The sequence below is a fragment of the Telopea speciosissima genome, chromosome 3 (assembly GCF_018873765.1).
Source record: "Telopea speciosissima isolate NSW1024214 ecotype Mountain lineage chromosome 3, Tspe_v1, whole genome shotgun sequence".
NCBI lineage: Eukaryota > Viridiplantae > Streptophyta > Magnoliopsida > Proteales > Proteaceae > Telopea > Telopea speciosissima.
Window position 1 is genome coordinate 20,855,632 of NC_057918.1, and position 14,407 is coordinate 20,870,038.

At 37.7% G+C, this 14,407-nt stretch overlaps 1 protein-coding gene across 3 annotated transcripts; it reads right to left on the bottom strand.

Moving 5' to 3' along the window:
• LOC122656064 lies at positions 1 to 13,611 on the bottom strand. 3 transcript variants are annotated; one of them, XM_043850494.1, is made up of 3 exons: positions 13,380 to 13,611; positions 10,150 to 10,211; positions 1 to 1,204 (listed from the first exon to the last, which is right to left on the bottom strand). In XM_043850494.1, the coding sequence occupies exon 3, from the start codon at positions 1,189 to 1,191 to the stop codon at positions 136 to 138; it is 1,056 nt and encodes a 351-aa protein (XP_043706429.1). In that variant the 5' UTR covers positions 1,192 to 1,204; positions 10,150 to 10,211; positions 13,380 to 13,611; the 3' UTR covers positions 1 to 135. The 3 variants fall into 3 exon arrangements, with proteins under 3 accessions (XP_043706429.1, XP_043706430.1, XP_043706431.1); XM_043850495.1 differs by having other exon boundaries at positions 1 to 1,217; XM_043850496.1 differs by lacking the exon at positions 10,150 to 10,211 and having other exon boundaries at positions 1 to 1,205.
• Positions 13,612 to 14,407: the final 796 nt, after the last annotated feature.

Below are 14,407 nucleotides of genomic sequence, written 5' to 3' on the forward strand. Positions count from 1 at the left end.
AGCAATATTTTAACATGACATTCCACAAATAAATCAGACGACGATGTACTGATGAAGAGGGAGACGAGACAGTCAAATGCTGATTTCTACCTAACTAACCCTACACAATTCTCATCCCCCACTTATTCTTTCAGGTCACATTGTCCCCATTCTCTGGCGATTTCTACGATTTAGCCTCCTATGTGACCTCCCCAGCTCCACCACTCTGCCTCTGTGGCGGCCAACAGGGGAACCATGATTATCATCGTCATTTCTTGCACTAGCTGCACCACCAGTTGCTGCAACACGAGAGATTCCACCACGACCATTTTCATCCAATGCGCGGTGCCTCTCCAACCTCCTCAGGCGTGTGTTAAGGTTGACTCCTCCCCCCATGTTGTGATGGAACAGAAGAAACAAGTTAAGAAAATTCTCTCCTAAATCCACATCATATCCATCATCATCGTCAGCATCCCCCTCATTATCTGTACCAAAGCCACGATGACGTCCCTCTATAACATAGTCTCCCAGGACCATTGCCCCTGGCATGGATGACCTTATTGTGCTCATCACGTCATCATGCTCTCTCTCATGCTCAAGCCGTCTCCATTTTTGTTCAAGCGCTGGGTCCACCTCACGGGGTCGTGCAGATGGGTGATCTGCCTTCACATGCTTCCTGAGCTCCTTGTAAGTTCCAACAAATGAGCAGTCATCCTGCATGCAGCTCCTCTTCTTCTCATTTAGATATTCACGTGCAGGTTCCACCACAGTCCACCCTTTCACCTGCCCTCGGCAAAGTGGGCATGCTAGGTCCATTACTTCACATTTTTCATTAGGCCAACCAGAACCTGAACCACCATTAGTGTTGTCTCCCAACTCATGCCATGGTTGAACAGAGCGAGGTGACATTACTTTGGTGTATGCTTTCTTGAACTGGTCAAGGCAGTTGGAATAACGATAGCTGGTGCCACACATGTAGGGACGGCATCCTTTGTCATGGGAGGAGCAGAGGAGGAGAACAGCATTATGAGGGTATTCCATGCACACTGAACAGTTTGCATCTTCCCAGTCTTTTTTCTCCAAAGCATTGGAACATTTCTTCTGGTGTGATTCCTTCTCTGTAACCTCCCGGCGGCAAGATGGTAATGGGTATGGAGTAGACCTGTACTTACGGGCTCCAAGTCTGCGTCTGCCCCTGCCACCTCTCGCCATTTCCAAGTAAAAAAACTGTAATTTTACTCGTTTAACACAAGAAGTCAGAAACAGCATAAACAAAGAAAAATAAATTAACAGCTGCAAAATTATCAGGAGGAAAATCAAATAAAGGGTTTTAAAACCAAATTTAGAAATAACGAGATACATGCATGTTGGACGTTTTTACACATGTTCCCCTTTCATAGTGTTCTATTCTCTAGTCAAATGACATTTTTCAACCCAAGCTGCTACGAAGCCAAGGGCTATGTTTGGAACACAAGAAATGGATAGGAGGCGGAAAAAACAAAATATGATGAAAAATGATGATAAAAGTAAAGCGAATTATTATTATCACAATGGTCTGTCATTTTTCCAAATGTCACAAGGGATCTATTCGGTCACATGGACAGCTGACATGTCCATTCCGACCGTTGATAGAAAGGACATGATCTAGATTAGTCACATGTCAAATTTCAGAGTAAATCAATCCAATATTCCAGTTTGTATTTGCACACATCCCGTGTATCAGTGTATGTTCATGAATGTGTACCAGTACTCTAGACATTACTGTGTACTCTCCCAACTGATAGTGGGAAGTTGGGAACAAACGGTTTAGATTAGAAAAAAAAACCATAAAAATGGATGGCTCAGATTTATCTTGTGATTTTCAGAAGCATCATCTTCCATTGTTACATGGATAACTACCCTAAAAGTAATGAGGTGCTTATGTATCTCTCTTCTTTTTCAAAAAATTTCCAATTATTTCTCTCATTTTCGAGCACTCCAAACTAGCCTAAACAAAAAGTCTTAGATTATAATAAGAATAGCAGTACTACTAGTATAGAGCTATAATTGGTAATGTGGTAATTTTGATACAGTTATTACTTCACAACAAACACCAGGTTCGCAATCAGCCCATGAAAGTACCTCAGTTCAGTGTTCAAAGAAGTTCCATAGTTGATACCCTTTCTTACATATTCAAGAAAACTTTCCGCTTTTCAAGATTTAACTACTACAACTGAAAAGAAAATTATTTACTCAGTTGCAACACCCTTAATATGTTATTCTTATCATACATTTCTTCAGACAATTGTTTTCTCCAGCTTCAGATTACTTTTTTTTTTTTTGTGTCCTTGAGATCTCAAACATCCCTGTACAAGAATCAGATAATAGTTGTGGTCTCATGTGCACACAGTGAAGGGCTAAAGTAGCAATAAGCCAAAAAGGTATTATCCATGCCATGAAACCTGATAGATGAAACTCTAAAGGAAAGGCTTCACCTTTACTGGATCTAAGTTCATAATGAACAAAAGGGACTTAAATTTTACTAGTAGGTAATTCTATCAAGGTTAAAAAATATTAAGACTTCACATCATTTGAGGCCCTGATGACAAGAAACCTTTTCCGGATTTTTTAAAGTGGCAAGATCACAATGGTAGATACAATAGAACAGAAAATATAAATATGCCTGTCAAGAAACCACAGTAAGCAAGGAACAAAGTTAAGGGTATATAACAACAAAGTCTGAACACGCCCAAATGTATTTAGCGACCACATAAATATTAACTCTCAAAGCAATTACAAAAATTCATTGCCAAGAAAAACTATTGATAACTTATGTATAAAAACACAATAAGGTTTGAATTTTGGCGTTGGTGGGATCGTCAGAGAATAATTTTAATAGATGCTTTGAAACACAGGAAGGTTTGAACTTCTGTTCTTGGTGGGAGCATATACATTCTCACGAGAAGTTTTGATTCAGATGGTTATGATTGGATACAGCAGAAAAACTACAAAATAGTACAAGTTTTTAAATGCATACCAATTACAAGTTTGGAAACATTTTCTAATACAAGACCTCTTTAATAGGTTCACTAATCAATGCATGAATCTGAAGACATTAGATACCAATGACTACGAGTAGCTCAGCACAAATTCATACAGCTAGAATCCCCCACTATTTTTTTGGCAAAGAACACAAAAATGTGGCCAAAAAGAAAATCTGAAGCCATTGAAAAATAGTGTTTTGATGAAGATGCTCAAGGTCAGTATCAGCCAAACCAAAATGACCGATTAGTCAGAACACATCAATATAATAGCCTAATAGCATTCTAAACCCCTCTCCCCTCCCCCTTTTTTAGCTTCACAAGCAACACCATTGGTACTGTACAATTCTAAAGAAACTTCTGGTGTCCTTGTTAGCATCGTAATGCTAGCAGAAAATGGACATGTATTGGACGCTTCATTGGAGCTTTAAACCTTGCAACACAGTAAATAGTGCTTCGGCATGATCTAGGAAACATCAGGATGTCCTAGTTAGCTGTGACTGAACGACAGGCTTGATTACATATGTATAGGTATAATTGAGCCCAAGAAAGTCAACCACATTGTTGGAAACTAACTGGCTGATCTGTGTATATTGATTGCCCTTGAGAGAAAATGAGTTTGGTGTTTACATTCAGTGTTCCATTACTTACATATGCTGACTGATGAATGAAAAAAGAAATCAGCCTTGACCAAATTTAGTATCAAAAGCAGCAAGTTATCCTTGAAGTCCATGTGAAACCACAAGCTGCTACTCTATTACATTATTGTTATGACCACATAACCAAGTATCCCAATATCAGGCATGCCAGCCTTTGGTATCAAGAGCAAAAACATACCATGACGTGTGAAATTCTTCAAATAAGGTAAAAATTTTAAAATAAAAAAGGGGAAGGAAAAGGTCAAGTCTATACAAAAACAGATGAAATCCATCAAGAAGGTACAATCTCCTAATCTGGCTTAACCCTTATCATGTCCAGGGCAACCTCATTCCTTCAAACAGCCAAACGGATGCAATGACTACAAAGAGAACTCCAGAACCATGCCCCTGCCATTCCAAGAGCAATAACAACCAAGCATCCCCGCTGGACATCATACCTCATTTCCCTCATCACTAAAATCCATTTCAAGACCCACCAAAAGAAAAACCACTTCAAGGTCTACCAAAGATGGGTAGCATTTTCACCACCAAAATCACATTGGAGAAGTGAAGCAACTTAAAAATTGAATACAACTAAAGAAATAAAGCAAATGACACAAACTGAAAATCCATATTAAGGATTTCGAATGCAAGTAGGCCCCAATGATCAAACCTGAGAAAAGGGAAGTAACTGCATTGTTAAAGGAAGAAATCAGATGTATGGAAGGGGAGGGAAAAGAGGTGAGAGCGATCTTCTTGGGAGGAAGAAGAGAGGAGAAAAGGACAGAAGGGAAGGGGGAAAAAACAAGTTTGGGATACCAATCCCGTATGCACTGTTTAACAGCACCAAAACTCTTCAAAAAAAAAAAAAAACTCATTTTCTTTACTCACATCATCTCTAATTGATAGGGGTGTATTACATTTATAAAGACCTAAAAATTCCTAAATTGACTCATAAAAGAACTCCTAATCACACTCATACACTCAATAAAGTAAATAAACTGAAAACAGAACTCTATCTAGTGTCTGCATATCAAGTATTCTAATCTAACTCAAACACTTAACTACTAATCCCATGTACTATCTTTATCCCCACTTTACGGGTTCATAAATTAGGCTCATTACAATGAAACCCAAAATAATAAAAGGCCCAACTTATAATATAACTACCCAAATGTCAACTTCAGCCCATTGGACTGCCACCAGTACCTTATGGGCCTCCCAAGCTTGTGCATAGGCCTCCATACGGGATAGTGTCTAATGCAACTGCGTAAATCGGGATCATCTGCTAAGACATAGCAGTAATGGGACTGCTATCCATAAGACATTCCCCATATTCACTATTGAATTTAAAATTGGTACTTGAGACTCCAAACCTCCAAGAGTCTCAAAAAGTGTGATCTTCCTACATCCTCCATTATGCTTTGGTCCTTTAAATCACAAGACCAATTAAATGAACACCCAAAGTTGCAATGAAAATTGGATGGATTAAACAGAAGCATGCAATACCCGTGAACAAATGACACTTATTATATACTAAAACTCCATGCAATAAATTTTGCATGTTGTTTTCTAAACTGCCTAAAATCCAGAAATGCTATAAAAAGAAAATGTAGGTTAACTGTTCAAAACTCTGTAGGATATAAAACTAGGACAGCCATTTATAACTAACCAGACTTTGCATAAAATTGGCCTTACTAAGAAAAGTAGCTACACACACTGTCACCATATGTTTTACAAGGGCACATGGCGTGGGTGCCAGGTGCTGAAGTGTTCAGAGATGGGTAACATGTCAACACCTGAAATTCATAGCATGGGAACTTGGATCATACAAAAAATAATAATATAACTAATCGACAAACATATTAGACAAAGAAAATAAAACTGAAGATGTGGAAAATAGAGAAAAGTAAAGAAAACCAACATGATCAAATCCAAAAAAAAAATTATTTATTCCAGTAAGCAGAGTGGTTTTAGGTAGAGATAGATCCAACAAGTCACTGTGGGTAACCAGGACAATGCAAAGATCTAGAGAACACATGACCGAACTAAATAAACAGTTGTTGAAGAGCAAGATACAGAAAGAGGGTTTTGGAACATCTGAAAGAACTGTTCTGAAAGTAGCCAAAGGCTTATGTTAATATCCCATTTTTCCCTAACTGATTAATAAGTCCCCATCTGGAAGCATTGAGCCAATTAATAGGAAAAATGCAGTGGGAGGAAGGATGACTAAGAGCTTTCAATTACTGAAATAATGGGCCTACAATCATAGTTACTAGAGCAAAAAGCATGGATATAAAAAAACTGACTCAGAAAAATGAGAAACAAGATTCATTTATTAAATAATACTTCCCTGAGTTGTTTTAAGCTTCCCTACAACTATGGCTATTGAATCTTCTCAAGTTTGCAGATTACTCTTTCTTTAGTGACGACTCAAAGAGCAAGTTGTGTCAATTGAGCAGTTTTCTGTGCTTTGAAACAGGTTCAAGGTTAAAGTGTCGTCGATCAAAACATGAAAAAGAAGAGACCAAAACACTGTTCACATTACTGTTCACGTGAACATTGTCACAGCCCCATATTTGCCTTGGTGAGAATATTACTTGAAGATCTTGTGGGGCCTAAGACCAGATTGCGTGAAGACTTATTAGAAGACTCAATTTTGACTATGCGTGGGGGATATAGGAATTTAATTAGTTTCTATTTTTATTAAGTGGTTTGTTTCTATTTTTTTCTATTTTAAAAACCTTGAAAACATAGAGTTTCTATTTTAGTTTCTTGCTTGTAATCGAAGTCTCCAAGTGACTTGCTATTTTATTGTTTCTATTTTTGGGCTCAATACTTGAGCTTGTATATTGTAATCTGCCCATAGAGGCACCCCCACGAATCAATGAAGTTGCTTAGATTGCTTTGTGCAAGATTTGATTATCCTATTGTGAGGGCTTGGCTGAGAAAGCCAAAACCCTAGGGCTGAGAGAGCCAAATCTCCCAATCCCCCATTTTATCTTCTTCTATCCTCTTCTCCTACCCTACTCGATCTCCCCTTTGTACTGTTGTTGCCTGTCACTGCCACAACTGCTGGAGTGCATCTTGAAGACTAGAATCGAGTTCCCTCTCAGGTCCAGATCTGTTGCTGCTGCATCAAGCCAAAGGAGGACATTGATTACCCCGCGGCTCTGCTGTTCTGCCCAGATTTCTCCACCAACTTTGAGCATCGATATCTCTGCAACAAGAGCTCATATTCAGAAGAGGTCTGGAGGGCTGAATCAGACCTACAAGAGGCACAATCGATCCCTGATTTGGAGTCCAAACTCCCACTGGTTTGCAAGATCTCAACAAACCTTCTAATTTCGAATCTGTCCCATATCTCAGCAACCCTTGGTTTGACTAAGATTTGGAGGGTTTTTCACTGCTGCCTGGGACTTTCACTCGATTCCAGTTTGAGCACCTGCTGCTGGTTGATTTGGTCTGTAGCACTTACCTTCTATTTTGGAGGCCTACCTTCTAATTTCATGTCCAACTCATAACTCAACATTCAGCCATCAGAGTTGGCAGTAATTTGAAGCACAGGACCTGATCAACCTCACCTCCACTCGACCTAAGCTTGGGGAAGTTCTATTGAATGGTTTGCTTAGAAATGCTTACTTTCTAATTTCAGCCTTTCTTTCTATTTTCTGTTGTGGGTTTATTTGGGGCTAGGTTATCCCTAATCTGGTCTTCTATTATAAAGTTGACTTTTTAAAAAGTGAGGTTATGGGTAGTTCTAGAGATGAGTCATCTCAAGTGCCTTCAGATGAAAGGTGGTAACACTTCCTACAACATATCTTCAAGTGATTCTAATGGAAGCCCATCATATAAAGAGGCCTTAAGATGTTTATATAATATTTAACACCAGCTACAAGGACCAATTAATTTAATCCCTATGTTGCTGGTCGTCAACTGTAGAGTCAATTTTCAAGATCAATTGGCATGGATAAGATGTGTGATTTGGTTTCTTTGACTAATGATATAAGTTGTGTGAATAGGTTTCCGAATTTAGTTTATATTTAAAAGACCTATTTATCTTAGGATCATACTTTTAAGCTTTAATTAGGACCTGTAATTGGATGGGGCTTTCATATTCCATCCAAATTTCTTATTATGGTAGTTTCATGTATAGGTTTGTAAGCATCCCATAAGGGTACACGAATTTTGTGAATCAAGTATGATGTTTTCTTCTTTGCTATGCGATGTGGATTCATGTTGTTCCTGAACGATTTCCAAGTTCTGAGGTGGATTCCTTCGGCTTCCTGGGTGGACTCCGGTCTTTTCTCTCACACTATATTTCCTGTTTCCTCTTATTACACTTCAACCTCTTCCATAACCAGGTCAGTTCTCTACTCCTCTTGATGATTTCTAATAAATCAAGATAAGATTTAAAAAACAGTAACAGCCACAATAACAGTGATCTAAAATTAAGTAGAGACAGGCCAGAATTGAGTTGAATCAATAACTTGTCATCAGAAATTTGGATGGAACTGAATGTTAGATCGAACAGTATGCTTAGAACCTGCAGAATGTATGCTCCAGAATCAAATATGATCCAAGAGATGGATTGGCAAAAACTGATGAGCACAGAAAACCAGAAAATAGTACTAGAATGAATCAACAATACTTCTAATCCAGGAATCATCAGGACTCCCAATTATGGTCGAATAGAATACTGGTCAAGGAGAACAAGTTATCAAAACTTGGGCCAAATCCGATGGATGGGTTGACTTAAAGTGCAGGGTCCAAACAGAACAAAGTGAGAGCCACAGTAACTGAAACTGAAGTAACACTTAGGCAGACAGAAATAAACAATGATTGCGATAACAAGAGTAAAAAAGAGAGGATTTAAGCAAAGAAAAAGACCTCTAAATACAGAATGAATGTACCCTGCGAATCCATAACGAGAGAGTTCAATCTCTCACAATACCTTTTCTGTCAGCCTGAAACTCTGTGAATCAGGTCAGTACTCTAAGGCGACCACCCCTTGAGTGTCAGCTCCTAAAGTTGCCTCTGCAGTGGTTTATAGATATTTTTTTGAACCAGATCTGATATCCCATGTTCCGCCAGGACCTAGTTGCATATACTATTACATTTTATTACCTTGAACTTTGGATCAGTTGATGGAGACTTCTAAGAGGTCCAGGTTTTGAGAGTTCACATTTAAAATCTTTCATCGATAGGAATTAAATTGAGAGAGTTCTCTCATTGAAACCAATTCTGTTCTTCTGTGGGTTACCCATCATCGCGGTTGAGAGGTTGAAGAAAGGTTTTTTTATTTTTATAAATTACAATTAAATACTATTGTCCATAATTAATTAAAAGCCAATCCAGAAATTTAGTTCCGTTTTATCCCTTACTTCAATTTCATTACCAGAAACCCCCTCTTTCCAAATTCTATTAACTGTTGGGTCTTTTCACCTGTTTACTTACATATAAGGTTCTCAATTGTTCTATGAATTACAGAATTGCCACTACCATTGTTATTTGAGTTGTTTATTGTCTAGGTGGGCCTATAAATGCCCATAATCAAGGTTATTGAACCTGGGATTGCATCAAGGCACCGCCTAGGCAACCAAGGTGCCATTATGGCTCCTGGATGCCTAGGTGACACCTAAAAAAACCAAAGTTCCAGCAAAGACCCAGAAAAGTTGAAATTGATAAAAACTCCCAAAGAAATACAGATCAAATTGTTAACATGCATGTGAGCAGGCCCATATAATTAAAGGAAATCTCTTCGATGGAACATTTTCAGTGGCAGAGAAGTAATCCAATCCGTCCACTTTCAAAACAAAAGGGAAGTAAGACCTAAGCGGTTCTTACCTCTGGGGAAACCAAGAAAGAGAATGAACAAAAGAAAGCTCACCTCTCACTGACCATAATCTAGTCCACAAAACATGCAACTTCTGCTGTTAAGCATGTGTAGTTACTCAGGTTTACTGTTAGTATAAATGTTATAATTCCGATTTCATTCTATCACCATCTTTCTCAAAACAACCCCCCCCCAAAAAAAAGATCCAATCTCTTCCTTAGTTACGTCAGTTTATCATCCATTCTTCTTGTTTCTATATACATTACAATCACATAGAGATTTAATGAGTTTGAATGTGATACAGAGTACGATTCACAAGATAATAATAAAAAACCCCTAAAACCAGGCAATTCAACAAAATACAAAGTAGCATGAATTCGTGACGCCTTCTCCAGGAGTGCCAAGCACCAATATAAAGCTGTTGGCATCACTTAAGGTTGTCATTGCAATGTGTTAAAGAGTGTTCTCCCATGTCAATGGATATGGCACACACAAACAAAATGTGCTATAAGCAAGGCAACACAATGATACTAAATGATTGTCCAACATTGACTGTCACTGCAGATTTTGCTACATGCAACATTATGGATCAATGTATCTTTTCTCCCACAAGCCACCACATGAATCTGTATAAACAAATGGTACAGCTCCCACAAGCCATAAAAAGACCAATTACCTCAAAGTAGAGAAAAGTTCTTCCAGGAAATCTTGGATGTGCTTCAGCGCTTCCTAAGCAAGCTGAAAAATCAAAAAACAAAATCAATCAGTCCAAAAGGAGAAGCATTCAAGATGAAAATGCATTCAAAAAGATAACCAAACAAAAAAATCCTGCTTTTCCATGGTCCTGAAAGGGTGGATTGAAATCTGTAAGTAGTTTTCAGAAATTCTGCTTAGAAACACATGTTATCAACAGAGTAAATAACTAAAAACTGCAGGTAGGAAGAACGTGGCCTTAATTAAACAGCATGGGGAACTTTCAAAAAATATATATTTTGCAACAAGTCGTCCAACATGGTTGTGACTGTCCGTCCCTTAACTAGGCAACCGACCAATGTACAGAAATCCTCTACATTGGTTGTCTGTACAATCACTCAGTCTTCATCAGCCTCGCATCATTTACCAGTAACAGCTAGTTTTCAACACGCATGCATAGTATTACATCACATGAATGAGGAAACCACTTGGGTATATATGCAGTTGTGCACATAAACATGCAAAATCACACATTTTGCACACATACAACTCCCTAGAAGAAAGTAAACATCACAGAAGATCATGCCCTGAAAAACAACCAACCAATGTTATGATTACTCTAGAATTGCCTGGGCTAAAATGGTTACAAGTTTCAAGACCTTCCACAAGCTAAATTTCCTGACCACTAAACCAGATTTCCAAGCAAAGTGAACATGACCATATACTACACTTCCTTTACTTTTTTCCTGATAATGGTTCACAATTTATTGATAGAAACTAGAAAGAGAACAAGATACAAGCTAGTGATGCAACAAAAACAACAGCAACAGCAACAACAACAGAGAGAACAACCCAGATCCTGATGCCACATTGGTGTCAAACCCATTGATCCATCATCCTAACCATCACAAAAGGCAAAGCATCCCTAAATCGCAGCACAATATTTCGTAAAGTATGAGATCAACATCTAGCTCAAAAAGATCCAAAACTGGCTTACAGATCCCTAAGATGCCCCTGAAAATAAAGAGATTCAACTACAGACCATATCGTCATTCAAAAAACCCAAATACAAACTTCAAATGCTGAATTACACTTCTTTACAGATAAAAGGAAGAAACAGGACCTCTCTGAGAGAAATAAATCCACAAGTGCAAAAGCCAAGGGAGTGCTATAGAAGTTAGCACACATATGTATCTTGGAACCAGAGATCAGCAGACTGAAGAAGAATATAACAATAACAAAAAAAAAAGTTCTTTCACCCCATTCTGTGTTGTGAAATTCTATTTCAACACTTTTAGGGATCCGACCTCCTTTGCAAGCTGACAGGATTTGAGATACCATGGCCAGGTCACCCTAAACTCTATCCTTAATAATAGGTAGGTTACCTTTTATACAAGGGAAATGACAATTCAAAAAATAAGACAACTCTAACCAGTGAACCAACAAGTCATTGTCAACATGATGATGACGATGCTAAGGGAATGTTTTCTGAATGTTTATTTCCAAATTATTGAGCATTCCCCAAAATGTTTATCCAAATTATCACCAAAAGCCATCAACTAAGTATGTGCAATGTTATCAAATGAAGAAAATAGGATGTGAAATTCAATCATCCTAGCTGAAGATAAACAAATCATAGTTTCTTCTGTAGCTCTTGATGAAACATATTATGCAAATTTTGTTTTTTCTTGGAAGGAATTAATCTTTCAACCACTACTTCAGCAAAGCAAAACTGTCAGGCAAACAGCACCATTGAATGCTAAACAATGGGTTACTATAGAAGAGAAGCCCCATAATATTTTCTTTTAGTTATACACCTACTCCTACAAGAAGAGCAATTCCAATTAGTACCAGTTAAGTTCTTTGTGTCCACAAATTGTTAAATATTATAGAAATAAAGAATCAATTGCTGAAATCTTCAATCTTAACAATTAACATTGATTTTCAATCAGCACTTCTTATATAGAGTTCCCTCGGAAACTTACCACGAGAGAGAGAGAGAGAGAGATCCCTTGGCAGGTTCATAAATCAAACCAATACTAGCTGCAACTTTAACTATCCACTTAAATTCTAGGTGTGAGCAGAGTTCAATTCCATTGAAAACAAAAAACAGTTGGTCAGATCTCCAATCCCCAGTATAAGGTTCTATGGAGGATTTGTTTGGTTTCGTTTGGAAGATCCAAAAGGACCAGGAATTTCACATTGAAGTTCACGAGAAAATTGGAAGGACCATCACATCATTTTCCCATTTCTCACCAGTCCACAGGCGACAGAAGACATTTGCTTGAAACTGCAAGCAAGATGCCACGATCTGGAATTCCATAACAAATTCACCAACGTACGTCTCTCTTAGTAGTACTTACAGGGTACATCAAGGATATCCTTACATACTGTTCAGATCCCCTGGTCATGTTAGAAGACTCAAAACTAAGGGGCACATTGAGAATAATAAGAATAATTTTTTAACCAAGCACAAGCCAAGACAATTGACTTCTAGCAAATGATAGCCCCAGCTCTTCAATGAACTGCAGCCACTGACCCTCCCAAACATAAACCCACATATGAGAAATCACATAACAGCATTTGAATTTAAGTTTAAGAAATGGCAACAAAAAAACCAAAAATCGTACCAGAATTGTAATTCTTCTACAACTGAATTTTGAAACCAATTCAACCAACCAGAAACCTCAACCACCACACAGTTCGAGCCAACTTCAGATCCAACACAAGCTAGTTACAGGAAACCGAAATGCCCCCAGATTTCAAAGTTCCCAACTAACGTGAATGAAGAAAAATAGCAATACTTAATTAGCAGAAAAGCAAGACGAAGCAACTCACATATTAACCGGATGCCCCGGATTACACGGGAAAAAAATAAATAAAATAATAATTAAATCAATCACAGTCACATGCGAGTTAACTTTATTTTTTACTTTTAGTTACCCTACTGACATTTCAGATTGAAAATACCAAAACTTCCAAATTATCCAAAATATATAACAGTCAAGAATAAAGTCAGAAACATTCAAGAACACGTAAATCAAACCTATAAAAACCTAAAGCCATAAAAAAAAAGCGTCACGAGATGGATTCAAATTCAAAATTTCAATTCATCCTTCAAAGGTATCAACATTCTCAAAGATTTCTTCGAAATGCTTAAAAAAAACCCTAAACGAGAAATCCGAAGAGAGAAAGAAAATGAAATTGAAGTACCTGGCGGTTGTTCATCACAGAATGAGTCCGATTGGCTTTGATTCGATAGATTTAGAGAGAGAGAGAGAGAAGAGGAAGGGTTAAGGTTCGGAAATTTCGGAGGTGAGGCGAAGGAGGAGAGTTATGGGCGGGAGAGAGTGCCTTCGATCTCTCCTTTCGCTTTGCGTAAAGGTTGCGTGGTTACTGGATTTGGTTTAAAATGAAAAATAAATTAATAAAAAGCGAAAACGAATGAAAATTCAGAGAGATAGAGAGGATCGAGTAATATTAACGCCACTGGTGAAGATGAATGGGGAAGAGAGAAGTGTTGCCACGTAATTGGTTGATGATACCGCACGTAGTGGAAGAAATGTGATTCGATGAGACGGAGCTTACGTGAGACTCGTACTTGAAGTTGTTAGATTGGAATAATTGGATTAACTATGTTTACACTTTTTATTCTAATCCAATGGTTGGTATTTGTTGCGTTTGAGGTTTATTATTTTATAATGTCGTTGTTTGTATTGTATCATGAGGCGATCGGATCGGAACAAATTTATTATTATAAAATCCAATAGTTGGATAGCAGGTCCCACCATTTATTCTAATCCAATGGCCACAAATGTGTTAATGTATTATTGGAGAGGGAACGTTTGATTTGAAATGACCACGGTTGTGGCGGTCATTTTGCACGCCCTGGTGTCTGGCACGAAATAAAAATAGAAAAGGGTGTATGCAGTCTAAGGGTGTTGATTTAGAACTGACACCGAATACCAAAACTAAAACCGATCGTTTAAAACCAAACTGAAGTAAATCGGTTCAATTTTGGTTTCCAAATCTGAATCTTTTATAGGTTTGGTTTCATGCCTAAAACCGTTAAACAAAATCGAATTACCTACTTTCAAACTGAATAAAAAACTGTATAAATTATATCTTTTTAAAATTTTTTAATCAAATGTGGAAGATAATTTTTTTTCCATTTTAGTGTTTGAGAAAAGTTTGGTAGAATATGATGCTAACAAATAAGGGTTTTTTATTAGTTAATATGT